The sequence below is a fragment of the Vipera berus genome (genome assembly GCF_964194415.1).
Source record: "Vipera berus genome assembly, chromosome: 16".
Lineage (NCBI taxonomy): Eukaryota > Metazoa > Chordata > Lepidosauria > Squamata > Viperidae > Vipera > Vipera berus.
In genome coordinates, this window is record NC_138219.1 from 7,641,658 (window position 1) to 7,669,357 (window position 27,700).

General features: G+C 49.1%; 2 protein-coding genes across 3 annotated transcripts in view; both read right to left on the reverse strand.

Moving 5' to 3' along the window:
- Positions 1 to 1,343: 1,343 nt before the first annotated feature.
- Positions 1,344 to 17,360, reverse strand: RUSC1 (RUN and SH3 domain containing 1). Its single transcript, XM_081340107.1, has 10 exons — positions 15,463 to 17,360; positions 11,713 to 12,245; positions 10,723 to 10,818; positions 9,716 to 9,792; positions 8,774 to 8,948; positions 7,036 to 7,141; positions 6,390 to 6,436; positions 4,724 to 5,477; positions 4,178 to 4,309; positions 1,344 to 3,220 (listed from the first exon to the last, which is right to left on the reverse strand). Exons 1-10 carry the CDS (start codon positions 17,235 to 17,237, stop codon positions 3,052 to 3,054), a joined length of 3,864 nt encoding a protein of 1,287 aa, XP_081196233.1. The 5' UTR covers positions 17,238 to 17,360; the 3' UTR covers positions 1,344 to 3,051.
- Positions 17,361 to 22,192: 4,832 nt separating this feature from the next.
- FDPS (farnesyl diphosphate synthase) overlaps positions 22,193 to 27,700 on the reverse strand; it is an 8,502-nt gene continuing 2,994 nt past the window's right edge. Inside the window, exons 5-11 of one of the 2 annotated variants that reach the window (XM_081340557.1) lie at positions 27,461 to 27,541; positions 26,635 to 26,757; positions 26,174 to 26,247; positions 25,357 to 25,429; positions 24,555 to 24,632; positions 23,784 to 23,918; positions 22,193 to 23,259 (exon numbers count right to left, since the gene is read on the reverse strand). In XM_081340557.1, the coding sequence (XP_081196683.1) occupies positions 23,059 to 23,259; positions 23,784 to 23,918; positions 24,555 to 24,632; positions 25,357 to 25,429; positions 26,174 to 26,247; positions 26,635 to 26,757; positions 27,461 to 27,541 (765 nt within the window). In that variant the 3' untranslated portion in view covers positions 22,193 to 23,058. The remainder of the gene's footprint in view (positions 23,260 to 23,783; positions 23,919 to 24,554; positions 24,633 to 25,356; positions 25,430 to 26,173; positions 26,248 to 26,634; positions 26,758 to 27,460; positions 27,542 to 27,700) is intronic. The other variant, XM_081340558.1, reaches the window with a different exon arrangement.

Genomic DNA, 27,700 nt, shown 5'->3' on the forward strand with positions numbered 1-27,700 from the left:
GAAGACCCCTGGTTTATAGTGACTTTGCCGGTCACGACGGTCGCGAAAGGGCATTGCGCGACTCCAGCACGCCGCGACCGTCATAAATACGAGTCTGTCGCCAAGGGTCTTGAATTTTGGATCCCGTGACCGTGGTCTTGACGTGCGGGAAAAGGGCCTTGGTTTTTTTTTCCAGTGCCTCTGTAACTTCGAACGGTCACGAAGCGAACTGTCGTAAAACGAGGACTGTCTGTAAATTGGAAGCCAAATTCTCCCAGGGGTGGTTTCGGAGGGAGCCCGCAAGTGGCCGCCTTCAAATCTTGGAGAAATTGGGACATTCCGGAGAACTTAAGATTTGTGGGTTGGGGAGAGACGTTGCAGATTAGGTGGCACTGACTAGTGGTTAGATTAGATAGATAGATAGATAGATAGATAGATAGATAGATAGATAGATAGATAGATAGATAGATAGATAGATAGATAGATAGATAGATAAAGACGTCAGCTGCCAAGCGCCCAGGTTTTGATCACACGACCCTGGGGATCTGCTGCGACGGTTGTAATTGTGAGGACTGGCTGTAAGTCCCTTTTTTCCGGTGCCGCCGTAACTTTGAACAGTTGCTAAACGAACACGTGTATGTCAAGAGCTACCTGGATATATGGGAAGAGAATAAAGGACTTTTTTTAAAAAAAAAAATCCTGGTCCCCTGAAGTCACAGTGCGTTGATTTCCCCATTTTCGTCTCCCCCACCCCTTAGAAGCTAAATTTCTAGCTTACAAGTAGTCATCCTTCCAAGCCGTTACGACATCTTAACGGCCCCAACTTTGCAGAGGACCAGCCGGTTGCAACTCCTTGCAAAAGTGCTGCCGCTGGCAGCGTCGTTTGTATTCTCTCCACTTTTTAAAAATTCTCCCAAGAAATACACGCGTGGTTCGTTTAGACCGCGCAGCCTCACCCCTAAGTGTAAAAAATACAGGGCAGAAAAATTCAACTGAAAATAAAGCATGTTAATTCAACGTTCCTTCTACAAAATTGGAGAAAGAAATAATAAAGAAACACCTCATTTTCTTGACGTTGTGTTTCACATAAGGTGGTTGAAAGGAGGATAACGGAGGATAAGGAATGCGAATGTTCCTATTTTGATGTGTGTGTTTTTAAAACAGCTAGAAAGCATTGCAGGGAGAGAGATATTCCCTCCTGACGTGCTAGCTTTCTGCTTGCAGGGAGAGTTTACCAGCCCTCTCACAGTTCAGCCTTCAAAGGTGAAGCTGTAATTTATTTTATCCTAAAACTTAAAAGCCCCTGATTGAGCTGTGGATTTGGGGTTGAACTGGACCGCTGGGGGATTCTGGGAGTCCACACATCTTACAGCTGCTAAGGTTGAAAGACTGAACTAAACCACAGGTAGTCAACCTTAAGTCCACAATTTGGGTCGTAAGTTGGGGACAGTTTTAAAGTATGCTACCTGGGGGATTCTGGGAGTTGAAGTCCACCCCTCTTAAAGCAGGCTGGCTGGGGGATTCTGGGAGTTGAAGTCCGCCCATCTTCCAAGTACCCAAAGTTGAGAGGCAAGGCTTTAAAAAGGTGTTATTTTTACCCCTTACCACCAGAGGGAGCCAAAGACACATCTCTGAGGTCACACGATCTGAATTAAGGCTCATTTCTCAAACAAGAGGAAAAAGCAAATGAAAAGCAACATCCTCCAGCGGACCACAGCTGACTCCTAGCAACAGAGTGCAGTATGCAACATCCTAGCTTGTTCCTCCCCATCCATCTTTAGGCAGGCCTTTGGGCCAGAAGCCATCCAGATACACACTTGCTGGGTAAATTGGCTCACCAACATCGTCTGAACAATATTTTTTATTTCCCTCTCCAATGCACAGGTCATCTTCTAGAAAGCAGAAACAGAGCTGATTCCGGATGGGATGAATTGACAGCTCGTTTGGGAACAGCGTGCAGTGGCAAACAAACAAAAAAAATTTTTTTTAAAAAATTAGGCTCCTTAGAAACTTCTCTTCCGGTTAACCCTAGCAATACCGACAGTCCTCGGCGTACGATCGCAGCGGAGCCCAAAATTTACGTTGCTAAGTGAGAAATTTGCTCAGGGAGTTTTGCCCTATTGGACCACCTTCCTGGCCACTGTTGCTAAGGGAGTCACTGCAGCTGTTACAAGTCAGTCGTAACCGTTAAATGAATCTGGCTCCCCCCCCAATTGACTTTGCTTGTCAGAAGGTCGCAAAAGGGGGTCACCTGACCCCAGGATGCTGCGGCTGTCGTAAATACGAGTTACCTGCCAAGTGTCTGAATTTTGATCCCTTGACCCCCGGGGCGGGATGCCGCAGCGGTCGTACCGTACATGTGAAAAACGGTCATAAGTCACTTTTGCAGTGCCGTCGTAACTTTGAGCAGTCGCTAAATTTAACTGTTGAAAGTCTGTATTTGTGTTTCATTTAAAGAAATAAAAATAAAAATAAATCAAAAGACTGGATGAGAAGTATCCATTGGAAGCCAATCAATTTGAAAGGCTTCAGAAGCAGCAGAGGCCAAACCAAGCCAATCAAAAAAGATTAAACTATATATATATATGTATATTATATCTATATTTCTGTATATGTATATATCCATTTCTCTATATGTACACAGATATGTGCAATATACTCATTACAGCAAACGCTCTTTCTTCCGGGGCTGTGCAGCAGACACGAGGGGGGGGCGACAAATAAAATAGATACAAAATCAGGAATTCCAGGCCGGGGGGGGGGGAATTGGAAACTGGCCCATACATACACACCCTCCAGGTCCTGGGGTACCCCATCATCCCCGGCCAGCTTCTGAGAGGGGAAGATGGGCCAGTTCAAGGTCGCCAGGTTTGAGAAAGCGGAGCGAAGAGTTTCAAGAGTGTAAATCTTCACGTTGGTTGTTGCCAATAACCTTTGGTGATGCTTTGGCTGTACCGGGAAACTTCCTGGGTGAGGCTTAAGCTGCTTTTGTAATTTGCTTTTAGTGTTGTCGTTGTTGTTGTTGTTGTTTTAAACAGTTTGGACCAGCTTCCTGGACCTGGACCTCCCCTTTCAGATGATCAGGGAAGTGTAGCCTACGTGGACGAGGCCTTGCCGGCTTCCGGAGAGACACATTAGCCAGTTTTCATCCACCGTCTCCGTCACCTGCAAGATCTCCCCTTTGCAAAAAGCCAGGTGTCCAGCAGCCTCACCTGCGTGGTCACAGAGTGCCCGGACAGCTCTGGAGGAAGGGAGATCGAGGAAGCCAAAGTAAGTTGGTTTGTCTCCTGAGACCCCCCACTGTCCTTGTTTTTAAAACTGAACTCGAGGTGGTGGACAGGCTTAATGTTCCTTCTGCCTCCTGTTTTCCCCACAACAACAACCCTGTGAGGTGAGTTGGATTGGGCCCAGGGAAGGAGGGCCTGGACCCAAAGTCACTCAGCAGCTCTCGTGACTAAAGTGGAACTAGAACTCACCATCTCCTGGTGATTGGCCCAAAGTGACCTAGCCGGCTTTCGTGCCCAAGGCAGAACTAGAACTCACCCTCTCCTGGTGATTGGCCCGAACTCGCCCAGACAATTTTTATATCTAAGGCAGGACTAGAACTCACCCTCTCCTGGTTGATTGACCCAAACTCACCCAGACAATTTTTATACCTAAGGCTGGACTAGAACTCACCCTCTCCTGGTTGATTGACCCAAACTCACCCAGACGACTTGCATGCCTAAGGCAGGACTAGAACTCACCGTCTCCGGGGGATTGGTCCCAAGTCGCCCAGCTTTCATTCCTAAGGCAGGACTAGAACTTTACTATTTCACAGCGATTGGCCCAAAGGCACCCAGCTGCCTTTCATGCCTAAGGCAGAACTGGAACTCACCCTCTCCTGGCGATTCGGCCCAAATCACCCAGCTGGCTTTCCCACTTAAGGCAGAACTAGAACTCAGAACTTGTGGCCCGGTGCCTTAACCACCAGACCAAATTAGCTCTAGCTGCAGGCAAGACTTTGGGGTTGGAAGAAGACAAACAGGATGCGGCCGTCAGCCTGAGGTTTGTCCAAGGCAACCTCTGAATCCTGGCTGAAACTCGAAGACGTAATGGTGTCCTTTGAAAGGGGGGGCGTGCTGAGCTGGCTGGCATTTCTTTCCTAACCAGCTAAGCTCTGTCCCAACAGATGCGTCCCAACAAGGAGTCAACTTACCTGCAGGCCTGAACTGGGTCTGGGGGATTCTGTTCCCCCTCTGCCTCTTGCCAGGTCTTCTTGGTCGGCCCCCCCTTCTTCGCGAAGGCCAGCGTGTTAATGGCAGGACACAGCCATCGGGAGGGGCGCCTGCTGGAGATGGAGACACGGGCGGGAAGGGCAAAGGGGTCGCGATTAATTGCTAATTCTTTCCCAACGTGCCCCACGGATCTACACGTCCAATGGGGATCGAAGTCTCCTTAGGGGTGGGGGGGTGGGGGGGGAAAAATGGAAACAACCCAGTAACTAACAGGTACTCGTTGTCATTTTTAAATTTTTAAATCTTCACAAGAAAGAACCTTAATTTCGGGTCTTTCCCACTGGGATAGCCAAAGCTTCTAGTCCTTAGCGAGGCCACATCCAGACCAGGCGGCCCAAACCCTTCTCGTTTCCATTTTTCAAAGCTAAACTCCCTTTCGCCACCCCCACGCCTAACACATTTTGGGGGGGGTCGTTCCTCAGAGCTTATCGGGGGGGGGCAAATGTAGGGCCGCCCCCGACACCTACCTAGACCGAGGTAGATTCGGATCCGTCTCGTTCAGAGCCCCGGGAGAATTCGCTCCAAACAGCCATCCCAGCCGTCTTTCGTTCCCGTTTCCGGCCTCCGATTTCTCCTCAGTTCCTTCCAGATAGACTTCTCCTGCCTCAGGGGTATCCATTCCTGGCTGGGAGGGGCTCCCCGCCTCCAGTAAGTCTTCCTTGCAGGCCGATGACTCTTTTTCCATCCGGGAGTCATTTTTTCCAAGTTTGGGGCCCCCTTCGGCACTGGCACCGCTCTCTCCGGCTGCCGTCCGGCTCTCCTTAATGGCCACCCACAGCTTTCTCCACTGCGGCTTCCAGCTGCTCGGCGGCTGGGCTGGGCTCTCTTCCTGCCCTGGCTGGGCCCAGGCCGGGCTCCCGTTCCCACGGAGGGTGCATGCCAGCCGCTCCTTCCAGCCCAGAAGTCTCTGGGGCAGAAGCCATTCCTGAAAGGGGCTGGAGGGAGCCAAGAAAGCATCTCCCAAAGTGGGCTCCGATAAATCCAGCGGGGTCAGCCCGGGGCTCTCCCACCGACCGGCCCCGAGTTCGGGAGATGGGGTGCTCGGCTGGGGCATCGGCCGGATGCCGACGGGCAGGTGGCGATGCTCAAAGAGCAGGTCCAGTTGGAAGGTGAGGACCGAGAGGGGTTGCAGCAGGAGAAGTAGCTCTTCGGCCCAACGGGGGCAGATCCTCTGGCTGAGGAGGAGGAAGGCGGTGGGCAAATAGAGGGAGGAGACCAGCTCTGTTTTGGGGGGGGGTGGAAATGGCAAAAAAGAGAGCAGCTTAAACGGGATAATGAGAAGGTTTGGTGCAGGCAGAACGAAAAGCAGAGAAAAGAGCAACGAATAGCATAGTTAACAGAGCTGGATGGGACCTTGGAGGTCTTCTAGTCCAGCCCGCTGCTCAAGCAGGGGACCCTATTCCACATGGCGGTCCAGTCTCTTCTTGAAAACCTCCAGTGATGGAGAAAGGAGGAGGGAGGGAGGGGAGGGAAGAAGGAAGGAAGGAGAGAGAAAGAGAAAGAGAAAGAGAAATAAAGAAAGAAAGAAAGAAAGAAAGAAAGAAAGAAAGAAAGAAAGAAAGAAAGAAAGAAAGAAAGAAAGAAAGAAAGAAAGAAAGAAAATAAAACAGAGCTGGATGAGACCTTGGAGGTCATCTAGTCCAGCCCCCTGTTCAGTCAGGAGATCCTATCCCATTCCAGACAAATGGCGGTCCAGTCTCTTCTTAAAAATCTCCAGTGATGGAAAAGGGAGGGAGGGAGGGGAGGGAAGAAGGAAGGAAGGACAGAGAGAAAGAGAAAGAAAGAGAGAAAGAAAGAAAGAAAGAAAGAAAGAAAGAAAGAAAAAGAAAGAAAGAAAGAAAGAAAGAAAGAAAGAAAGAAAGAAAGAAAGAAAGAAAGAAAGAAAAATAAAACAGAGCTGGATGGGACCTTGCAGGTCATCTAGTCCAGCCCCCTGTTCAATCAGGAGATCCTATCCCATTCCAGACAAATGGCGGTCCAGTCTCTTCTTAAAAACCTGCTCTAAAACCAGAGTTTGCGACTTAGCCAGACTTAGAAGATTGTGAATGGAGAATTCAGCTACGCACCCTCTTTTTAGAAAAAGGCGCACACGTGCACACACACACACACACACACACACACAATCTGACCTACCTGAGTTTCTTTGCAGCTGTGTGAACCATTCCTCCACTTGCTTCAAGCTAAGGAAGAGACGGAGAAGGGAAGCGTTTAAACAGCCGACGGCAGAATTCCCGCGGCTAAACGAGGCCGTTGCGAAGGGACAATTTTGTTAAGCGAACGAAGCACCGAAGCGAAACCAGCTTCCTCCCCCCCTTGACTTGGCTTGTCGGAATCCAGCCGGGAAGATCGCTACAGGGGATCCCGGGATCCCGTCATAAAATATAAACCAATTGCCAAGAGCCCCAGTTTGGATCACGTGACCCCGGTCTGTGTGTGTGTGTGTGTGCTGCAACGGTCGTAGGTGTGAACGACGGTCCCAAGCGGCTGTTTTTCAGAGCCGTTGTAATTTTGGACGGTCACTAAACAAGGTGCTGGAGCACCCGTCTCTCGTTTCCTATTTTTACTCTGTTTTTGCACTCCTTTGTTCTTTCCTTTTTCTCATCCTCTCTTTTCCAACCCTTCCCCCCCTTTTTTCTTTCTTTTCTTTGTTCTTTTTAACGGCACGAGAGGGACGGGCCGCTTTCGTCCCAAATCGGCAGCCGGTGGCAGCTTTCGACCCAACTTTTCGACCCGTCCTCTCTGCTCCCTTCTCCCGTCTCGGCCCCCCCCCCCGACTCACTTCAGAAGGCCGAGGATAAAAGCGTGGAAACACTGGTGGTGACTGCGGAGCGGGGCCAGCCGTGAGACACGCCAGTACAAGGTGGTGAAGGTTCTGGTGTGGGGACCTGGGGAGAAAAACCGGATTCAGAAGCCGTCGCAACGCCCTCCATCGGCTTCCAGGACGTCTCAGCCGGAAAGGCGGCCTTGGATGGGAATGAGGCTCTTGTGTCAACCCCGACAATTGTGTGTCTGTGGGGGGGTTTCCACAACCCCGTGGGAAATTTTTCCCCTCCCTCTCTCTCTCCTTCCCTCTCTCCCTCCGTCTCCCTCCCTCTCCCTCCCTCTCTCCTTCCCTCTCTCTGTCTCCCTCCCTTCCTCCCTCTCTCCCTCCGTCTCCCTCCCTCTCCCTCCCTCTCTCCTTCCCTCTCTCTGTCTCCCTCCCTTCCTCCCTCTCTCCCTCCGTCTCCCTCCCTCCATCTCACTCACTCCCTCTCCTTCTCTCTCTCCCTCCCTGTCTCTCTCTTCCTCCCTCTCCCTCCCTCTCTCCTTCGCTCTCTCCCTGTCTCCCTCTCTCTTCCTCCGTCTCCCTCCCTCCCTCTCTCCTTCCCTCTGTCTCTCTCCCTCCCTCCCTCTCTCCCTCTCCCTCCCTCCCTCTCCTTCCCTCCCTCCCTCTCCATCTCCTTCCGTCTCCCTCCCTCCCTCCCTCTCTCCCTCCGTCTCTCTCCCTCTCCCTCCCTCTCTCCTTCCCTCCCTCCCTGTCTCCCTCCCTCTCCGTCTCCCTCTCTCCCTCCCTCTCTCTCCCTCTCTCCCTCCCTCTCTCCTTCCCTCTCTCCCTGTCTCCCTCTCTCTTCCTCCGTCTCCCTCCCTCCCTCTCTCCTTCCCTCTGTCTCTCTCCCTCCCTCCCTCTCTCCCTCTCCCTCCCTCCCTCTCCTTCCCTCCCTCCCTCTCCATCTCCTTCCGTCTCCCTCCCTCCCTCTCTCCCTCCGTCTCTCCCTCTCCCTCCCTCTCTCCTTCCCTCCCTCCCTGTCTCCCTCCCTCTCCGTCTCCCTCTCTCCCTCCCTCTCTCTCCCTCTCTCCCTCCCTCTCTCCTTCCCTCTCTCCCTGTCTCCCTCTCTCTTCCTCCGTCTCCCTCCCTCCCTCTCTCCTTCCCTCTGTCTCTCTCCCTCTCTCCCTCTCCCTCCCTCCCTCTCCTTCCCTCCCTCCCTCTCCATCTCCTTCCGTCTCCCTCCCTCCCTCCCTCTCTCCCTCCGTCTCTCTCCCTCTCCCTCCCTCTCTCCTTCCCTCCCTCCCTGTCTCCCTCCCTCTCCGTCTCCCTCTCTCCCTCCCTCTCTCTCCCTCTCTCCCTCCCTCTCTCCTTCCCTCTCTCCCTGTCTCCCTCTCTCTTCCTCCGTCTCCCTCCCTCCCTCTCTCCTTCCCTCTGTCTCTCTCCCTCCCTCCCTCTCTCCCTCTCCCTCCCTCCCTCTCCTTCCCTCCCTCCCTCTCCATCTCCTTCCGTCTCCCTCCCTCCCTCCCTCTCTCCCTCCGTCTCTCTCCCTCTCCCTCCCTCTCTCCTTCCCTCCCTCCCTGTCTCCCTCCCTCTCCGTCTCCCTCTCTCCCTCCCTCTCTCTCCCTCTCTCCCTCCCTCTCTCCTTTCCTCTCTCTCTCTTTCTCTCTCACACACACACCCCACACACAAACAGGGACCACAATCCACACACCACTGTCCCTTCTGCTCCGTTCCCTGCCCCTCTTAACCTCCGTCCCCAAGCACCACCTACCCGGCCTGGCCGAAGCTTCGATGACGCTCCAGGGAGAGCTGGGCCGGTATCCCGTGATGACGTCCTTCTGAAAAGGCTTCAGGCCGTCGCCCACCAGGGCGTGCAAGGCGGGGCAGAGCGTGTCGAGGATCAGATGCCCCACTTCGGGGGTGAGCTGGCTGTCGCCCAGCTGAGCCTGCGGCAGGAGGGAAAGGACGGTGCCAGCGACTGGCAGCCGGGGAAGAGCCCATAGCTCCCCCTTCCCCTCGGCTAATTGCTGATTAGCATCTCCTAATTAACACGCACATCCTGCCCGCCCACCGTTTTTAATCCGAGGAGGCAAAGGAAAGCCCACGCTCTAACCGCGGCTTCCAGCCAAGCAGCCGAAGTGCGAAAGGCTGTTGTGTGATACACACAATCCAGGGGTTTCGAAAAAAGGCGTTTTGTGTCCCACTTAAGATTTCGCCCTCTGTTCTGCTGGGCCTACAGGTAGTCCTCCATTTACAGCCATTCGTTTAGTGACCATTCAATAGTTACAATGACACTGGAAAAAGAGGGCCGTTTTTCACACTTCACGACCGTCGCAGAGTCTTCACGGTCACAGGATCGAAATTCAGACGCTGGGCAACGGACTCCGATTTACAACGGTCACCCCGTCCCTGGCTCACGGGATCCCCTTTTGCCACCTTCAGTGGGGCAAGCCGGATTCGCTTAACGACGGCGATTCACGCTTAACAACGCTGGTCAAGGAAGGCTGTACAATGGGGTGAAACTGACCAACTCACCGTCTCGCTTAGCGGCAGAAATTCTGGGCTCCGCTGTGCCTCGTGAGCCGAGGACCGCCTGGAACTGTGGCATTGAATGAAAGGCCACCCAAGAGGGCACTGATTCAGCTTGGCCTACTCCACAGGGTGGTTGTACAGATAAAGAGGGGGAGGGGGAGGGCCGACGCGCCGAACTGACCTTTTGAACGAGGTTCCGGGCGGTGCTGAAGTGAGCCACGATTTTGTCCACGGAAGCACTGACGGCCACCAGCAGTGCTGGAAAGAAACAGATAGATGGGTGAGGAGGGTGTTGGGGGGGAGAGACCCAATTCCGGGGGAGTCATGAACCCCGACTTTTGGATGCATTCTGTACGTGGACCCATCTGAGGTCCTTTGGCTATGAAGATTTGCTCAAAGAGGCAGCCTTTTCTCCATTTAAAGACTACATGAACAAGACTTTTAATAATGTAGAATTTTTTTTCTGTCTTTCTCTTTCTTTTTTCCTCTATCTATCCCTCTATCCATCCTTCTCTCCCTCTATCTCTGTGTCTGTCCATTAATCTTCCTTCCATCCCTATCTATCTGTCTGTCTGTCTGTCTGTCTGTCTATCTATCTATCTATCTATCCATCCATCCATCCATCCCTCTCTCTCTCTCTCTCCCCATCCATCCATCCATCCATCCATCCATCCATCCATCCATCATCTATCTATCTATCTATCTATCTATCTATCTATCTATCTATCTATCTATCATCTATCTATCTATCTCCATGATACTTTCCTTCCTTCTCTGTCTCTCTGTCTCTCTGCCTATCTATCTATCTATCTATCTATCTATCTATCTATCTATCTATCTATCTATCTATCTATCTAATCTATCATCTCCCTCGCTCTATTATTATCTGTCTCTATCTCTATCCTCTGTGTAATCTGTCTGTCTGCCTGTCTATCTATCCCTCCCTCTCTCTACCATTATCTATCTATCATCTTTGTATATTCCATCCATCATCTGTCTATCTATCTATCCATCCATCCATCCCTCTATCATCGTCTTTGTAATCTCATCTATCTATCTATCTATCTATCTATCTATCTATCTATCTATCTATCTATCTATCTATCTATCTATCTATCATCATCATCTCTCCATGATACTTTCCTTCCTTCCTTGTCTACCTACCTACCTACCTACCTATCCTCTCACCTTTTTTCTGCTGTCGAAGCTGTGTAGAGACTGTGTCTCCTGACCTCGCTGGGCATCCTCGGAGTGAGACCCCAGCAAATGACTGAGAATGTCGAACTAGGAAAAAGAAAAAAACGGAGAACATAAGAATTAACCTGCCTTAATAGGCTGACTTGCTCCTCTGCGGGCACGATTTGCAAATTATTTAATTATTTAACCTTCTTTCCCCCCCCCACCCCACTCCCCCTTGCTTTTTCTTCATTTATTTATTTATTTATTTAGATTTATATACCGCCCTTTCCCAAAGGACTCAGGGCGGTTTACAGGGTATTTAAAAAAACAGTCAATACAAACGTTAAAACAAATTAAAAGAGATTAAATAGAACTCTGAGAAAATTAAAACCCAGTTAAATCCCAGGACGAGCTTCTTTTCCTTCTCTTCCTGGGGTCTGTTTAAAACTTGGCCAGATCCGTAGAAAAAGAGTGCCAGGTTAGATCTCAGGCGGGTCTGCTTATCTGGGTTAATTCCAGGGGACCAGTCTTCCCCACCAAAAAAAAAAAACCCCAGTCCCTTTGCAATGCGAGGTCAAGCTGATGTTTTCAATCAAGAGTTTTCCCGACTTTGGCAACTTGAGGACGCGTGGACGTCAACTCCCAGAGTTCCCCAGCCAGCAGGGGAATTCTGGGAGCTGAAGTCCACGCCTCTTCAGGGTGCCAAGATAGGGGGGAAACTCTGGTTTAAACATGCCACTTCTGGAAGAGCTTCCCAAGGCTTGTTGAGTCCACCTTGGCGGGTTCCCCCCCCCCCGACATCAATTTATTAAATCAGAGAAGGCTGATTTTTACTTTCCAGCTTTCCTCGTTCAGACCACCACCACCCACCAGCCCCGTTTTTGGCTTAGCTCCCTCTGTTTTTAGAGTCCTTTCCCCCCCCCCCCCCGCAAAAAGACAGGACCCCCTTTGGAGAGGGCCGATCGCAAAGAGTCATGGAGGAAGGGGGGAGAGGCTTACGTGGGCCAGGGGCTCCCGACTCCGTGGCTGTCATAGTGTCCCGAGAGTCTCTGCCCCGGGGACCCTGTCCAGCCTGTTTTCCAAGGGGGGATCCAAGGCACAACTCGGGCACCTGGTGGGTGGGGAAAGCTAAGATGGGGAAGGATTTGCTGGAGGGGAAGAAAGGGGAGAAGAGCACGGCCAGATCAGGACTGTTGAGGAAGGGGAGCAGGCTTCGAGCCGGGGGGGAATACGCCCCGATGGGCGAGAGACGGATTGGGAGATCCGGAGACACCGCCTCGAAAATCGGTCCCTGCTGGGTCGCCAAGAGGCAAACGTCTTCGCAGGAGAGGGTCTTCAGCCTTGGACAAAAGGCCCCCGCTGAAGGGTCAGAGGGCAACTTGGCTGCTTTCTCCAAACGGGGAAGGGGAGAAGAGGGTCCAGCAGCCTTCCCCCTGGCTGGGGGCAAAGGCACCAGGAGACCCCGAGGCTGAGGGAGGGCCTGGTGAGCTGCAGGCAGCGGGAACGCAGGACGAGAAAGGCCGAAGAAGCCGGGTCAGAGTCGCGAAAGAGCGCAACACCCAGATGGATGGAGGATTTGGAGGCAGGGGGTGGGGGTGGGGGGGAAAGAGGTATTGGGGAGCCGGTGGAGAACATGTGGATGACGCAGAAAGAAAGAAGTGGGGTGGGAGAACAGCAGCAGGAAAGGGGTACGAAAGCCGGGGTGCAGATGGCAGAGACAGGAGGGAGGGAAGGAAGAGAGAATACGAAAAGGAAAAAAAAATGTTAATTCTGGACACCACAATAAAACAGACATATCAGGGGGGGGAGGCACAGCCCGCCCACCCACCCACCCACCAAGCCAATACTTCCACCACCACCCCCTATTTGAAAGCCTGGAATTTGGACTACAATCACCCTCATTCCCGGCTGGGTGACAGCTTCCTTATTCCTCTCTGCAGCCAAAGCCTACAAGGCAGAAATTGAGAGATTGGAGGGGGGGGGGTTCCGTGCATGTTATAGAGGTCAAAAAAGCCCCCTCTGATGCAAAAAAGGGGGGGCTGGACTCTTGTTTGACCACCCCGCACGATGGGGGTTCCCGAGAAGACGAGAGCAAAGCCACATTTAAACCCCGATTGTCAGCTTCAGCTGCTCTCCTCCTGCTGTCAAAGGAAGCTAAATTTGCATTACCTTTTTTTTTTTGTTTTTTTGGAGTTGGGGAACTTTCTCTGTTTCCTGAACAAGTAAAGGCAGCTAATTCAGATTCCTGAATTCGGAGTTCTGTGGTCCTTTCTGCCAACAACACCCCCCCACACACACACACACACCCGTTCCCTTTAAATAAAGGCAGGAGGCGAGCCTGCAAACATCCAGTTTGTTTGCAGGAAAAGGTAAAGGTGGAAGTGCAGCAGAACGAAAGAGAAAGTGATTCTCGGAGAAGCAATAAAATTTAATTTACTCCCAGGGAGGAGCATTCACAGGAAGCACAAAAAAAAAAAAGCAAAAGAACTCGAGGAAAACAAAATCCCAGCCAAAATTCCACAGCAAAATTTCCTGGGTTTTTTTAAATTATTATTATTACGATTTACAATTATTGTCTTACCCTTATAGCTGGTCGCACAATTAACCAGTTGTTGAGACTGGGATTTGGTATTTTTTAGCCATCTGTCTAGGGCTAGGCCTTCCAAGCGTTATGATTATTACCTTATTAGTGATTACCTTATTATCGATGGAAACTAACCAGAGAGAACAACCTAGTCCTAGAACTAAGGAGAAATTTCCTGACTGTTGGAACAATTAGCCAGCGGAACAGCTGGCCTCCAGAAGTGGTGAATGCTCCAACATTGGAGGTTTTTAAGAAGAGACTGGACAGCCATTTGTCTGAAACGGGATAGGGTTTCCTGCCTGAGCAGGGGGTTGGACTAGATGACCTCCAAGGTCCCTTCCAACTTTAGTATTCTTCTTGTTATTATTATTCTGCCAGCTTGTAAGTCTATTATTATTGTTGTTGTTATTGTTTGTTGTCCTACACAAAATAAGGTGAGAGTAGATAGGACAAGAGCATAGGGACTAGAAACTTTATTTGCCCATCGCCAGGTTAGGGCATACGTTAAATGGCTCTCTTACAGACGCGGGAAAGCAAAATTTTGCTTCTCTTCCTATAAGTCTCTTTGGAGGCGATGGGATGGGTGTTCAAACCTCCTTCTATCAGCTCATAACCCTGCGAGGTAGGCTCAGCTTCCAATCTCAGGCAGATTTTGCATTCAGGATCTTTAATATTTTGACACACACCCTCTCCCAAAAAAAAAAGGCCCACTTTTCTAGCTCATCACCCCCGCCCCCCAAATACAATCACAAGAGAAAGGAAAGGATTTTACACAAGGAACATCGGCAGGGAATGAAATGGAGAAAGAAATGAAGGGAAAGCGTGTGTTGTTGTTTTAAACACCCCCCCCAAAATTTTTTTTTCCTCATTTCCATTTGGCTCAGTGCTATGGATGATGGGATTTAATCCAGAGTTAGCGTCAACCTTTCGCTCCGGAGTGAAGGAACCAACGGCAGGATTATATAAATTGGTTGGAAAAAAGAATCCGACTTTAAATTTCGTTTTGAATAAGCAGAACGGGAAAGGAAATCCAGCCCAACCCCGCTGGGTTTTTTTTTTTGGGGAAGAGTTCCTAAAGAAGCTCCTGATTATTCCTGAATTCCAGATAAAAACCCCTCCTTTTCCGCTGGCAAAAAAAATTCCGCCGGAAAACTTCCCATGGAAGTTTAAAAGGAGCCAAAATTTAAAAGGAGCCTCGCAAAATTTAACCCATCCCGGGTTTTTCCAAAATTCACCTACCGGATTGACGGAGTGGGAAAAAGCTTTTTTTCCAGATTCCTTTTTTTTTTCTTTCCCCCACACAGTCTTAAACCAGAAGAGAGGCAGTCCTCGACTTACGACGACAACAACTGGGACAGGAACTTCTGTTGCTAAGCGACGCGATCGGTAAGTGAGTTGTCGCGTGACCGTGTCCCAACTTGATCACCTGTTTTCCCACGCCCACTTTCTCCGGCCTCCCTCCCCTGCTCTGCCCCTTCCCAATGCGTCATTAAGTGAATCCGGACTTCCCCGTCGACTTTGCTGGCTGGGAAGGTCGCAAGTGAGGATCCGGTGACCTCGGGATGCGGCTTCCGCCCTAAATACATCCCGGCTTCCAAGCGCCTGGATTTGGATCGCTTGGCTGCAGGGATGGTACAACGGTCCAAAGTGTGAAGCGTGGTCCTCCGTCACTTTCCTTCAGCACTGTTATGCCTTCAAAGTCGAAACGGTCAATAAATGAACGGTCATAAGTCAAGGACAACCAGTCCCTTGGCTTTAGCTCGCAGGCAAACTTCCAACTCCCTCCCCCCCCCTCAGTAGGAAGAAGGTGAGGGAGCAAATAGTTTTTCTGCCCTTGGTTGCCTGTAGAGACAAGTCCTCAACTTACAAAAGTTCATGTAGTGACCGGAGTTACAACGGCATTGAGACAAATGACTTAGGACCGTCTTTTCACCGTTACGACCACTGCAGCCTCCCCGTGGTCGGCGTGAACAAAATTCAGGCGCTTGGCAACCGACTCGTATTTACGACGGTCGCAGTAGACACACACACCCGGGGTCACGGGATCCCCCTATTGCGACCTTCTGACAATCGAAGTCATCACGGCTGCGTTGCTAATTTCACCAACGGGCACGGTTCACTTAACGGCTGCGGCGAGGAAAGGTCGTAAAAGGGCCCAAGCTCACTTAACGACCGTCTCGCTTAGCGACTGACAATTTGGGCTCCCTTGCGGTGGCAAGCCCAGGACGAGCTGCGTGCAGCGGCTTTTCCTGCTCTCAGAATCCTCGCCTGCAATCCTGTCCGTCAGCCAGGACAGGAGAAGGGGCAGCGCCTTACCCGCGGGGACCCTCCTGTCCCCCGTCTCTGCCTCCCTGGCCTGGGGTTCAGTCTCCAAGGGTCTCCCGAGAGGTTTCGGCTTGACCGCCGCGTCTTCTCCCTCTTCACAGCCTCCTTCCACAATCGGCTGGAGAGCCAGCCGAGACCTTTTCATCCGGGTTGGGATTTCCTTGGCGCCCCACAGATGCCCATTGGCCGCGGCCTCCGAGTCGCTCCCCTCTTGCCCGGAGTGACCGTCGGGGACCCCTTGGCCAGGACCCGCCCGCTGGGAGCCCGGGTTGCCCACCTTGGTGGCCAGTTGGCTGTTCTGCTTCCGATAGCGGAGGTCCTTAAACGTGATGACCCCACGTTGGAGGCTAGGAGGAGAAGGCTCCCCCAGGGAAACGGGGGGCTTGGGGGTCTCCTGCCCGGTCGCCCAGGAGAGTTGGTGAGACGGGGGCATCTCCGTCTCCGGAGAGAAGACAATCAGCCAATCGCTTTGGTCCTTCTTGGTCTGGAGAAGGGGAGGCGCCAGGGTGGCCTTCTTCCTCTTCTGCGCCAACTCGTGAAAGGACGTGATGGTCTTCTTCGGTCTTTCTCCTTGGGGTTCACCGTGCTGGAGCAACGGGGGCTCAAGCGGTGCAGGAGGGGCCGCCTCAGGAGATGGCTTCTCCCCTTGGCTTCTTCTCAAGCCCTGAAGACCCTTCTTGGTCCGAGGAGGAACCGGAGGAGGCACGCAACCCAAACGAGACCCCACCGCTGTGGCCCCGTTTGAGTTGAGGTCCACCTGCCCCGAGGAGATGATGTTGGGCTTGGCCTCCTGGGCTGGGAGAGCGTTGCAGTTGGAATCCAGCCCCGGCCCACGTGGGGGGACCACCGGCACCGCAGGAGGGGCCCTGCAAGGGCGGACAGGGGGTGGAACGAGAGGAGGAACTTTGACGGACCCAACATGGGATGAGCCAACGTGGCTTCCCGGGCAAGGAGGAGAGTGGTCAGATGGAGAATCCAGTGAGCTGCTGCTGTACAAGCTGTCCGGACTGTCCCAGATATGGGCCTCGGGACGCTCCCCCAGGGGGACGTTAAGGTTTGGACCCGTCTCTCGGGGGTGGACCAGAACATTCTGCGTGTCCTCCAAGGGGACAATATTGGGTTGGCTTTCTGGACTTCGGGCCTGTTGAGCGGGGAAGGGCTTGCAGTACACCGAGATGGGAGACTCGTCCAGGCTGAGGTCTGAGCAGCTGCTGATGGACGAAGAAGTTGGGTCTGAAGGAGATGCTTCTTCCTCTTCTTCCTCTTCCTCTTCTTCCTCTTCCTCAACCTCTTCTTCTTCTTCATGGTTCACAGTTGGGCAGTTGGTCAAGGAAGATGGAGTCTGGAGGCCCTGCTTGACCTCAAATGAGACTGGGTGAGCCTCACAACACCGACAAGTCAAGGAAGGGTTGTTGGAGTTGGCGTCCAGCAGGTTTGGCACCAGGTGACCGCCATGTTCCTGGCAGGCGTGGCAGCCCGCTTCTTCCCGCGAGGGCGCCAAGGTGTTGGCCTCTTCCTGGAGTTCTGGGCGCTTGGAGAGCTGTAGCCCCAAGGAGACGTGCTGCAAGTGAACGTGGTTTAAGTTGCAAACCAGGCTTTGTTTGGGAGACTGCATGGCTCCGGAGCGCACGGAGAGAAAGGGATAAGAAGCCGGGAGCCCGTCCGTCCGTCGGTCACTTCCGCAGGGCTTTCTCTGAAAAGGAAGATCAGAGTGTCGGGCGATCAAGGAGAAAAGAGAACGGTAGGAAAAACAGGATGGGGAGAATGAAGGAGGAGAAAAGATATCATCGTATGTTCCAAGTTTTCCATTCTTTCTTTCCTTGCTTCCTACTGCCATCTGTCTATCTATTCCTTCCTTTCCTTCTTCCTTCCTCCCATCATCTATTTATCTCTTCCTTCCTTCCATCTCCACCTGCTTATCCCTTCCTTCCTTCCTTCCCTCATTTACTTGCTCCTTCTTTCCTTTTCCATCTCCATTTGTTTATCTTCTGTCTATTCCTTCCTTTCTTTTTTCCGTCCATTAACATTTATCTGCTCCTTCCTTCCTTTTCTCCATCTCCTCCTCTCCTCCTCTCTCCTTCTTTCCTTCCTTCCATCTCCTCCTCCTCCTATCCTTCCGCCCTCCCTCCCTTCGTTCCCAAGAGCTCATTACACTCGTATAGCCCCCCCCTCCCACCCACCCCAAAATCCATTTGCGGCTTAAATATTGGCAGATACAATCTGTGTGTTGGACACAGCCGGTGCGTTAAGCTGTTCCTCTTCTATTATTCATCAGCCTGATAATATATAGATAGAGAGATATAAGATTTGTCCCATGTTTGGGGCCTAAGCAAGTGTATTCTATGTTAAATGCTTGTTAACTACCGGTATTTAGATTACCTTGCTGGGCCCCAAACATGGGACAAATCTTTATTTCCTGTTTCAGCCTAACCGAAGGCCATCGACAGGCAGTAGTCACAACAGTGACAGCTCATATTTGTGTAAATTTTTTTACATATATGTATATGTAAATTTTTAGATAAAATGAGCTGTCACTGTCAAATATGAGGTAGACTGCTCTTGGCTGGGCAGGCTCTGCTTCTCGATGGTCTGCCCAATGCTAATGATGAGACAGCCTATTTTGTCTGTTTCAGCAGCACAGATGGGAGGCAGGCTGTTGTTTGCCGTGTCTTCACAAATTCAAGAAGAGAAATTGGGGTTCTCATGACAACAGCAGACCCCTCCCCTCTTCAGCCCCTCCAGCTCCCCTCCCTCCTTTTACAGAAATCATTCTGTCTGTCTATCTACCCTCTATCTCTATATCATCTATTTATATCTATCCATCTATCTTTCTCTCTTTATTTATCTCTATATCTATCTATCTATCTATCTGTGTCTGTCTATCTATCTATCTATCTATCTATCTATCTATCAATCATCTATCTATCTATCTCTATCTCTATTTCTACCATCTATCTCTATCTCTATATCATCTATTTATCTCTCTCTCTCTCTCTCTCTCTCTCTCTCTCTCTCTCTCTCTCTCTCTCTCTCTCTCTCTCTATCATCTATCTATATCTATCTATCTATCTATCTATCTATCTATCTATCTATCTATCTATCTATCTATCTCAAAAGCAAAAATCAAGATGGGGAAAACATTCTCTGCAATTATTCCCAAAGCACTTTGAACACTAAAAAGATAATAATTTTGAGATCCATTCTCTCTCCGGTCCCTTACTTGGCCAAATCTGATTGGAGCTGCTTTGCAAATCTGCTTCCTTTGCAAACAGAGCAAAACACTGGTGTTATTTTCCTTCTGTTTAGATCTTTCTGCCATGTAGGTATTCCACGGAGCTGAATTCTGTTGGGTTTCTTTTTTGGTTTTTTAATTTGGTGCTTTGGTTTTGCTAAAAGCTGCCTTGGAGGTCCTAATGAATTCACCTTAACTGGCTAGAAAAACAGTCTTTTAAGATCCTTTCAAGGGCCTTCTCAAAAAAATAACACATATCAAATCCAGAAGTCGAACTACCGTACCAGCAATGGCTGGAAATTGTGGTCGGCAAGACAGAGAAGGAGATCAAATAACATTTCAACCCTAAACAGACCATAATATCAGAACTAAGTCTGAATCACTAAGACGGTTGTAGGAATCCGGCTTTGTTTGAATCCAGAATATGGGCTCAAGAGTAAATGCTGCTTCAGCTAAAGATGTGATGCTAACACAGCCATAGACAAACTCCCCCCCCTTTTTTTAAATTTTAATTCCATCCCCCTAGAAAGGCCCTCTGCACGAGGCCAGGAGACCCTCACCCTTTGCATTTAATGCTACGGGCATCCCATCAGGCACTAAAAATTTTTAATAGGCAGTTCTTATCCCAGTTTTGATATCTGGCGTTCAGCTCTGCTTTTAGCCTGGTGTGTGTGTGTGTGTGTGTGTGTGTGTGTGTGTGTGTGTGTGACCGTATCAGGGAAAGAAAAATAGCAGAGGATAGACTTGAACCCAGCTCCGGGCCTGAGACCACTAGGTTGCACAGCTCAAAAGCCAGGAAGGATCTCCACACACACACACACACACATAAACACAAACCCAGAAATGAAACAACAGCCAGACGCGGGCCGGCTCAAACAATTCTAACCAGGTTTCTGATTTTTTCTTTTCTTTTGGGGGGTGGGGTGAACCCAAGTCAGCTTTTCTGCAGGCAGCCACTGCAGAGAGATGACATTGCAGGCAGCCTTCCAACTGGTAAAGAAGAGGAGTGTCCCCCCCCAAAAAAAAAAATAAAAAAAAATTAAACCAGGAGCAGAGATGGCAGAAAAGGTCTGGGACCCCCTGTAGCTATTTCCCCAATTTTGGGGTTACCCTTTAGAAAAGACCGGGGAGGGGGAGCAAGAGGAGGGAGACAGGGGAAAGGCCTTTGGGGTGTGTCCAGAGTTCGAATGGCGACCAGCTTCGCCTCCTCAACCCTCCCCCCCCTTCCTCCTCCTCCCCCTCCCCGTCGCAAACAAACAGACTCGGATGGAGAAGCGGGAGAGGAGAGAAGCAACGCAGAGGTGCCCACATCTGGAGCAGGGATGCGGATTAAAAAAAAAGAAGAAGAAGAAGGAAGCAGATGGGGCACACCTGAAGGATGCTCAGAGACGGTCCAGCCGCATCAAGGAAGCCGGGAAGACAAGCCAGGATCTGCCCTGGTTTATTCCCTGGAAACTGTCACTCATCCATCCATCCACCCATCCATCAGCAGCATTTCCAAACACAAAGCTGCCCTATTTGGGAGGGGGGGCAAGTGGGTGGGAGTTGCTGCTGATGCTGGATGTCAGCCTCAAGGACACTCACCTGCCTGGGGCGCTGTCTGCCCTTCCCCGGTCTCTGCTGCAGGGTTTGGTCTGCCCAGCCGTGCCCAGCCTCTCCGGGCTAATCTCACCCCAGCCAAGCAGGAGGAGGAGCCAAACCCAGCTGGCGTTGCCATTTCTCTCTTCTCTCTCTCCCGCCCCCCCGCCACACCTTTAACTCTTGCCATTCTAGGCTAAATGGGCATCTCTGTGTTTGCAGAGATGCAAAGGGATCCCCTGGAGGTCATCCATCTGAACCTCCCATCAGAATGAGCTGAGGCGTTGCTTCGGCTTGAAAACTTGGCTGGTTCCGATTATGAGCAGTTCAGAATCTTTTTTTGGGGGGGGGGAATTTAATTTGGCGATAGAGAGCAAGAGATACAGAGATACAGAGAGAAAGAGAGAGAAAAAATGAGAGAGACAGACAGGGAAGGAGAGAAAGAAAGAAAGAAAGAAAGAAAGAAAAAGAAAGAAAGAAAGAAAGAAAGAAAGAAAGAAGAAAGAAAGAAAGAAAGAAAGAAAGAAAGAAAGAAAGAAAGAAAGAAAGAAAGAAAGAAAGAAAGAAAGAAAGAAAGAAAGAAAGATGAAGAGTGAGAAAGAGAAAAAATGAGAGAGAGAGAGAGATGGAGAGAGGGATGGAGAAAGAGAGAGAGAGAGAGACAAGAGAGAGAGAGATGAAGAGAGGGATGGAGAGAGAAAGAGAGACTAGTTCTGGCCCAAACAGAGCCAAAATCTAGGAGCCTTGAGGTCCCATTTGGGGTGGTCAAGCCTCTGCCCCAGGGCAGAAAGTTTATGGTGAGCCATCTTGATTGAACAAACTCGAGTTTAAAACAAGCCACGGTTTGGCTTGGATTCAAGCATGCAGCTTGGTGCTTTTTTCCCCCTTCCATCCAGAGTTTCTGCTAAATCCATTGAAGGCTGGACCTGCCTTTATTTTAAATTGTTTTTACCGCCCCGCGCAAACGCGCGCACACACACACACACGCCACGTGCAATTTATCCACGCTGCTGTCCTCCTATGAGTAATAACTCCAGGTGTCTCGCAAAGACCCACACATCTTTTAAAAATAAAATATACCCCACAGCCGTGAACAATTTCATTTGCAGCAGATACTTGGGCTAGAAATGCCAAAGAGGTAGACCAACAACAAATTCAGAAGCCTGCCTAGCAAGGAGTCCAGCTCCCGTTAATTTGAAAGGCGACATTGTTTCTAGCCCTCATGATAGCGCAGTGGTGCTTGTTTTTTTTTTTAATGTTCAACATGTCTGCATAATTATAAACCCATAAACCCAGTGAAGCAAAGCAGGGGAAAACACGGTACCTCAGCCCGTTCATGCAATTCTTTGCTTCAGTTTGCTGTGATTATTGTTGTAATTTTAACGCTTCGTGCTTTAGTGTGGCTAACTTTTGAATCGTCTATACTGGTTTTTTTTATGATGCATCTAGTCCTCAGTTTATGACCCTGTTGCCAAGTGAGAAGTTTTGTTCAGCGAGCTTTGTCCCATTTTACAACTCTCACACTTGTTAAGTGAATCTCTTCCTTCCTTCCCTCCCTTCCATATCCTTCCTTCCTTCTTTCCTTCCCTTCCCCTCCCTCCCATGGATGGGAAGAGATTGGAGAACCCTTTGTCTGAAATTGTATAGGGTTTCCTGCCTGAGAAGGGGGTTGGACTAGAAGACCTCTCAGGTCCCTTCTCTTAGTTATTATTATTATTATTTAAGGTTTAATCTTCAATTCGATTCACCATCTGGGACCGGTAAAAACTTAGCAGTTCAAATCCTAGCCAAGGACCTAAGAGCTGTTAAGGTGAACATCTGAGTGTATAAAAGAATTCTGAGTAAGGTGGGGTTTTTTTGTTTTTTTGCAAAGTCAGTATTATGATTATGCCGATGATTAAATTCACTTAACAACTGCAGTGATTCACTTAACAACCGTGGCAAAAAAAAAGGTCATAAAATCAGGCGCGACTCATTTAAGAACTGCCTTGCTCCGCCATGGAGACTCCAGCCCCAGTTGTATCTACCTGAATCTCCATCTCTGAACAGGAAGGGAGGTGAAAAGAAGAAAAAAGCCGCAATCAACACTTGATCGCCCTTTGCGACACACAAAAATCCAGTTTGAAATAATTTATTGGTACAAAGTCTTCCAAGCAGCCCTTAAAAGCCTCACACCATCACCTTAATAATGGGTAGTGAGTCTCATCCGGCATCGAAAACTGGCATCATTAACATCCCATCGGCACCTCGTCCTGTTTCCTAAACATCCCTGGACTACAATTCCAATCACCCCCAACTGCTGACCCTGGTGGCAATGATCCACAGCCCCATTTGAGGTTAGGGAAGGATGAAAAAAAATGGGGAAAAAAAAGAAGCTTGCATCCCTTAGAAACACGGCTGGGTTTTCCTCCGCCGAAGAAAAATGAAATCTACCAAGTCTGCCTAAGTAGCACACCTATCGAAAAATAAAATAAAATCCCATTGAGAGGGATTTTTAACACAAGGAAAATATTCCTGCTGCCGTTCCTGAACTAACCCACAACCGGTCTAAGAAATTTTGTTTTTTTAGCTCAAGTCCCAGCTTGCAAAAAAAATAAAAAAAAAAATCCAGATTTCTTTGGAGAAATTATTTCTGTCTCTTGTAGATTTTGTTGGCCAAATCAAGGAAGATCTGGCCGGGCAAACGGCCAGCGTGCTGGGCAATTAAAGCCATGATGTCTTGGTAGCTGTTTTCTTCGTAGTTTTTATAAACGGCTTTTAGATCCTGATCCTCATAAAGAGCCTTCACACGATTAATTTTCTCCGTTTCCTTTTGGCCGTAATTCTCCTACAGAATTTTAAAAAAAATTGCACAGGTTAAGAGCTCATCTAATAATAATAACAACAAGAAAGTTGGAAGGGGCCGTGGAGGTCTTCTAGTCCAACCCCCTGCTCAAGTAGAATAACAGAACAATAACAGAGTGGGAAGGGGCCGCGGAGGTCTTCTAGTCCAACCCCCTGCTCAAGTAGAATAAGAGAATAATAACAGAGTGGGAAGGGGCCGCGGAGGTCTTCTAGTCCAACCCCCTGCTCAAGTAGAATAAGAGAATAATAACAGAGTGGGAAGGGACCGTGGAGGTCTTCTCCAACCCTGTTACTGACTTAACGCGGCGATTCCCTTAACAATTGTGACAAGAGCGGGGCTAAACTCACTTAACAAGATTCTCGCTTAGCCATGGAAATTGCGAGCTGAATTGTGATCGTTAAGTCAAGGACTATCTGAGCCATGCAAATTTCCAGAGGTAACTATGGTCATTTGGGGTCAGTTTCAATGGCAGTTGGAAAACTTAGTTTGTTCTTTAGCCAAGTTACCTCCAAAATCTTTCTCTGCTCCGGAGTTGCACGTTTGAGGCTTTGAACCACCAACCAGCTGCATTTATTATCCTGAATATCTGTTCCTATCTTGCCGGTCACTTTGGGGTCCCCAAAATTGTCGAGGAAATCGTCCTGCATGGAGAAATATATATATTTTTTCCATCTATGGAGTTTCTCGAGCACCAGCTTGGTTGTCACCCCGCAGGGGACTTAAAAGATTTTATGTGGCAACGTTTTTGCAGACCTGTCTCGTTCCCCTTTTGCATGGATATCAGAATGTGTATCTTATGATAGGTTTTGTGTGGCTGCTGACAATCAGCCCAAACCAGTTGAAAAAAGGTCCTGTTTTTCTTGCTTTATCCCCAGTTTGGCCAAAATTGCTGTAATCCCAGAAATCCGGGCAGACTGGTCAGTTAAAACTGAATTTTGCAAACATTTTTCTCTACAAAAGGCAAATCAAGTCTTCAACTCTCCTTTGCTACATGGGTGGGGATTTCAGCTAGTAGGTGCAGTGCTGGCTTTTTCCAATAGAGGGCCATCTAAGATCACTGGATTGATTTAGAAACCTAGCAGGTTTCTAGTCCTGATGGGGGCTCCTTTTGCAGAGACGGGGGGGGGGGGGAGACATGGAACGAAGGGAATTCACCAGCTTCACTTCTCCGAACCTGGATGTCCCGTGTTTAAATCCCAAGCAATCTTAATTTTTAAAAATTATTACCAAACGTAATTTGCCGTCCGTTTCTTGACAAAAAGTTGCAAAAACGGTACCTGGATTTGAAAAAATTCCCCCATCTGGAAAAGGATGGCCTTGGCATGTGCGTGTTCTTCCTCGTTGTCGATGCCAGCCTAAGTGAGGAAGAGGAGGAGAAAGAAAAATTAAAGACAGACTACACGGATAAACTTTACAACAGGCAATGAATAAGATACAACTCCTAGTTATATTCGCCTGTTCCTCGCCCTGAGCTGGGATTGCAGCTGTATTCATTTATCTTTTTTTTTTAAAAGAAAAGATTACAGGAAGTCCTCAACTTATGGCCACAAGGGAGTCTAACATTTCTGTTGTTAAGTGAGACATTTCTTAAGTGAGTTTGGCCCTGTTTTATGACCTATCTTGCCACAGTTCTTCAGTGAATCGCTGCAGCTGATAAGTTAGTAATCCGCTCCCTAAGTGATTCTGGCTTCCCCCATTGACGTTGCTTGTTGGGATCACGTGACCCCAGGACACTGCGACCGTCATAAATACGAGTCAGCTGCCGAGCCTCTGAATTCTTATCACGTGACCACGGGGAGGCTGCAAAGGTCGTGTGGAAAACAATGGTCATAAGTCACATTTTTCAGTGCCGCTGTAACTCCAAAACATCACTCTTACAACTTTTACACTTTTACAACTGCAATTCATGACTTTACAACCTGTTTTTGCAGTAATTGCTAAGCAAAACATTGCAGTTGTGGAGCTACTAATCGATGGTTTGGGCTGGCGTTTCTCAGGAACACCACTGAAAAAATGCAATACAGCTGAACGTTTTTCTGCCTGCTAATAAATAAATAAATAAAAAAGCCTTAAACTCACCATATACATCGCTGCCGCCACCGGTAAATAAAAGGAATAATATGCCGTTTTGTGCTTCACAATTGCTTTGTACCTGCCAAGAGAAGCAGAAAGCGTCAGCGGTTTTTGAGGAACAATTCCTTGCAACTGTTGAGCAGAATGACAGAGTTGGAAGGGACCTTGGAGGTCATCTAGTCCAACCTTCTACCGTTTCAGACAAATGGTTGTCCAATCTCTTCTTGAAAACCTCCAGTGATGGGGAGGGAGGGAAGGAGGAAAGAAGGAAGGAAGGAAGGAAGGAAGGAAGGAAGGAAGGAAGGAAGGAAGGAAGGAAGGAAGGGAAAACAGAATAACAGAGTTGGAAGCGGCCTTGGAGATCATCTAGTCCAACCCTTGGCTCAGGTAGGAAACCCTATCCCATCTCGGACAAGTGGCTGTCCGGTCTCTTCTTAAAAAACCTCCAGTGATGGAGCGCCCGCAACTTCTGGTGGCAGGCTGTTCCACTGGTTAATTGTCCTCACTGTCAGGAAGTTTCTCCTTAATTCCAGGTTGCTTCTCTCCTGGATGAGTTTTAAGAAGTCTCCTTGATGCATCCCCAAGGCTTGTGGTACCCCCAAATTGATGCAAAGAGCGAAGGGTCTTTGGGGGTGGGGTGTCCCACTGCCCCAAATTCCAGCCAGCCAAGCCTTCTTTTCTCATCTTGAAACAGCCTGGATTTTTTTTATTTTTTTTCAGGTAAGGCTCGACTTACGACAACCGACCCCCCCAAATTTCTGTTGCTAAATGGACTTTTTGTAAGTCGAGGACCACCTGTGTATTACTGGCCAGGCCTTCTCACCTTTCTTCAGTGAAGAAATCCAGATTGATCGGAAACAGGTCCAAGGCCTGGCCCAGCTCGGTCTGATAGGACGTCTGGGAAAGAACAGGGCGGAGAAAAGAAGGAGGAAAAAAAAATGAAAAGATGAAAAAAAACGAAAAAAAAAAACAATAAGACAAAAAAAGGAAGAAAAAAGCCAGCAACGACCTCTTTCCGTCGCTTTTTTTTTGGCTTCCTTACTCCTCTGTTTTATTCCATTTACACCCCCAAAGTTCCCCTTCAAGGGCTCAACCCACCCACCCCTCCCTCCTGTTTTGCTTCACAACCCCCTTGTGACTTTACGCGAACGTTTGCAAATAGGTAGGAGGTGGAGCCTTAAATCAAAAGGGGATTAAAATCCAGCCCCAATAAAATAGCCAAATTTAATGGGGAGGGGGGGGGTCCTCAAGGAGGAACAGGTGCAGTTTGTGGGTACTACTCACCTGAAGGAAAATCTCCAGTAGATTCAGGTAGTAGGGCTGGTCCCGACAGTGTCGCCTCAACAGCTGGTAAACGCTGGATTCCACCAGAAAAGCATCGTTGATGGCATCCAGGCCGATTCCTTCCTGCCAGAGAAGAGGCAAAAAAAAGGGACATCAAGTCAGCCCCTACATCCCAATTTTGACTTCCTTGCAGAGAAAAAAACAGCATCTTATTTATTTGAGCAAAACTTATTTATTTGAGCAATCTGGCCTGGTTTGATGGGGTTGGGGTTGGGGTTTAAATATGGTTTTAATTATTGTATACATTGGGCATGATATTTAATTGTTTTTTAACTTTTATATTTTGTTTTTTAATATTTATTGCCCTGTACACCGCCCTGAGTCCCTCGGGAGAAGGGCGGTATAAAAATTTAATAAATTTAATAAATAAAATCTGAATATATAGTTCTCGGCTTCTGGCCATAATGATATATTCTTTTCAAAAGAGGCCTCAGAAAGTCTGAAAAGCGGTCCTAAGTCCCATTTTTTAGCGTCGGTCACTAAACTAACAGTTGTAAATTGAGGACTAGCAGTAACCTACGCCCAAGGTTCAGCGCACGGCCTCTGTTCCCTTTGGACAAGATCTTATCTGGCCTCTTTTGAACACGTAGCCCAGCTCGAGGGAAGCAACTGTGTTGTGCAAACTCCTTTTAAGGATCATTTTTTTAAAAAATAATAATAATCAGAATTGTCCCTAGGTGAAACGGCAGCCAGAAGAAGAGAGAGAGAGAAAAAAACAGAATTTCCCCATCTTTGCAGCAAGGGTTTTTGCCTTTTCTCCAATTACCTGTCTGTACCAGCAAGGCCGCCCTCGGCGCGTCACCGAAGAGTCCATAATATCATCCGCAATCAGGAAAAATGCCTGGAGCTGCAATTAAAAAATAAAAATAAAAAAAAAATCAGATGTTGCTGTTTTCCCCCTCTGGCAAAGGAAAACAAAAAAATTTCGGCTTTGCCAATCAGGACCTAATTTGAGAAATCGCAACATTGAGGACTAGTAACCCGAGAAGGCTGAGGTCCACAGGGA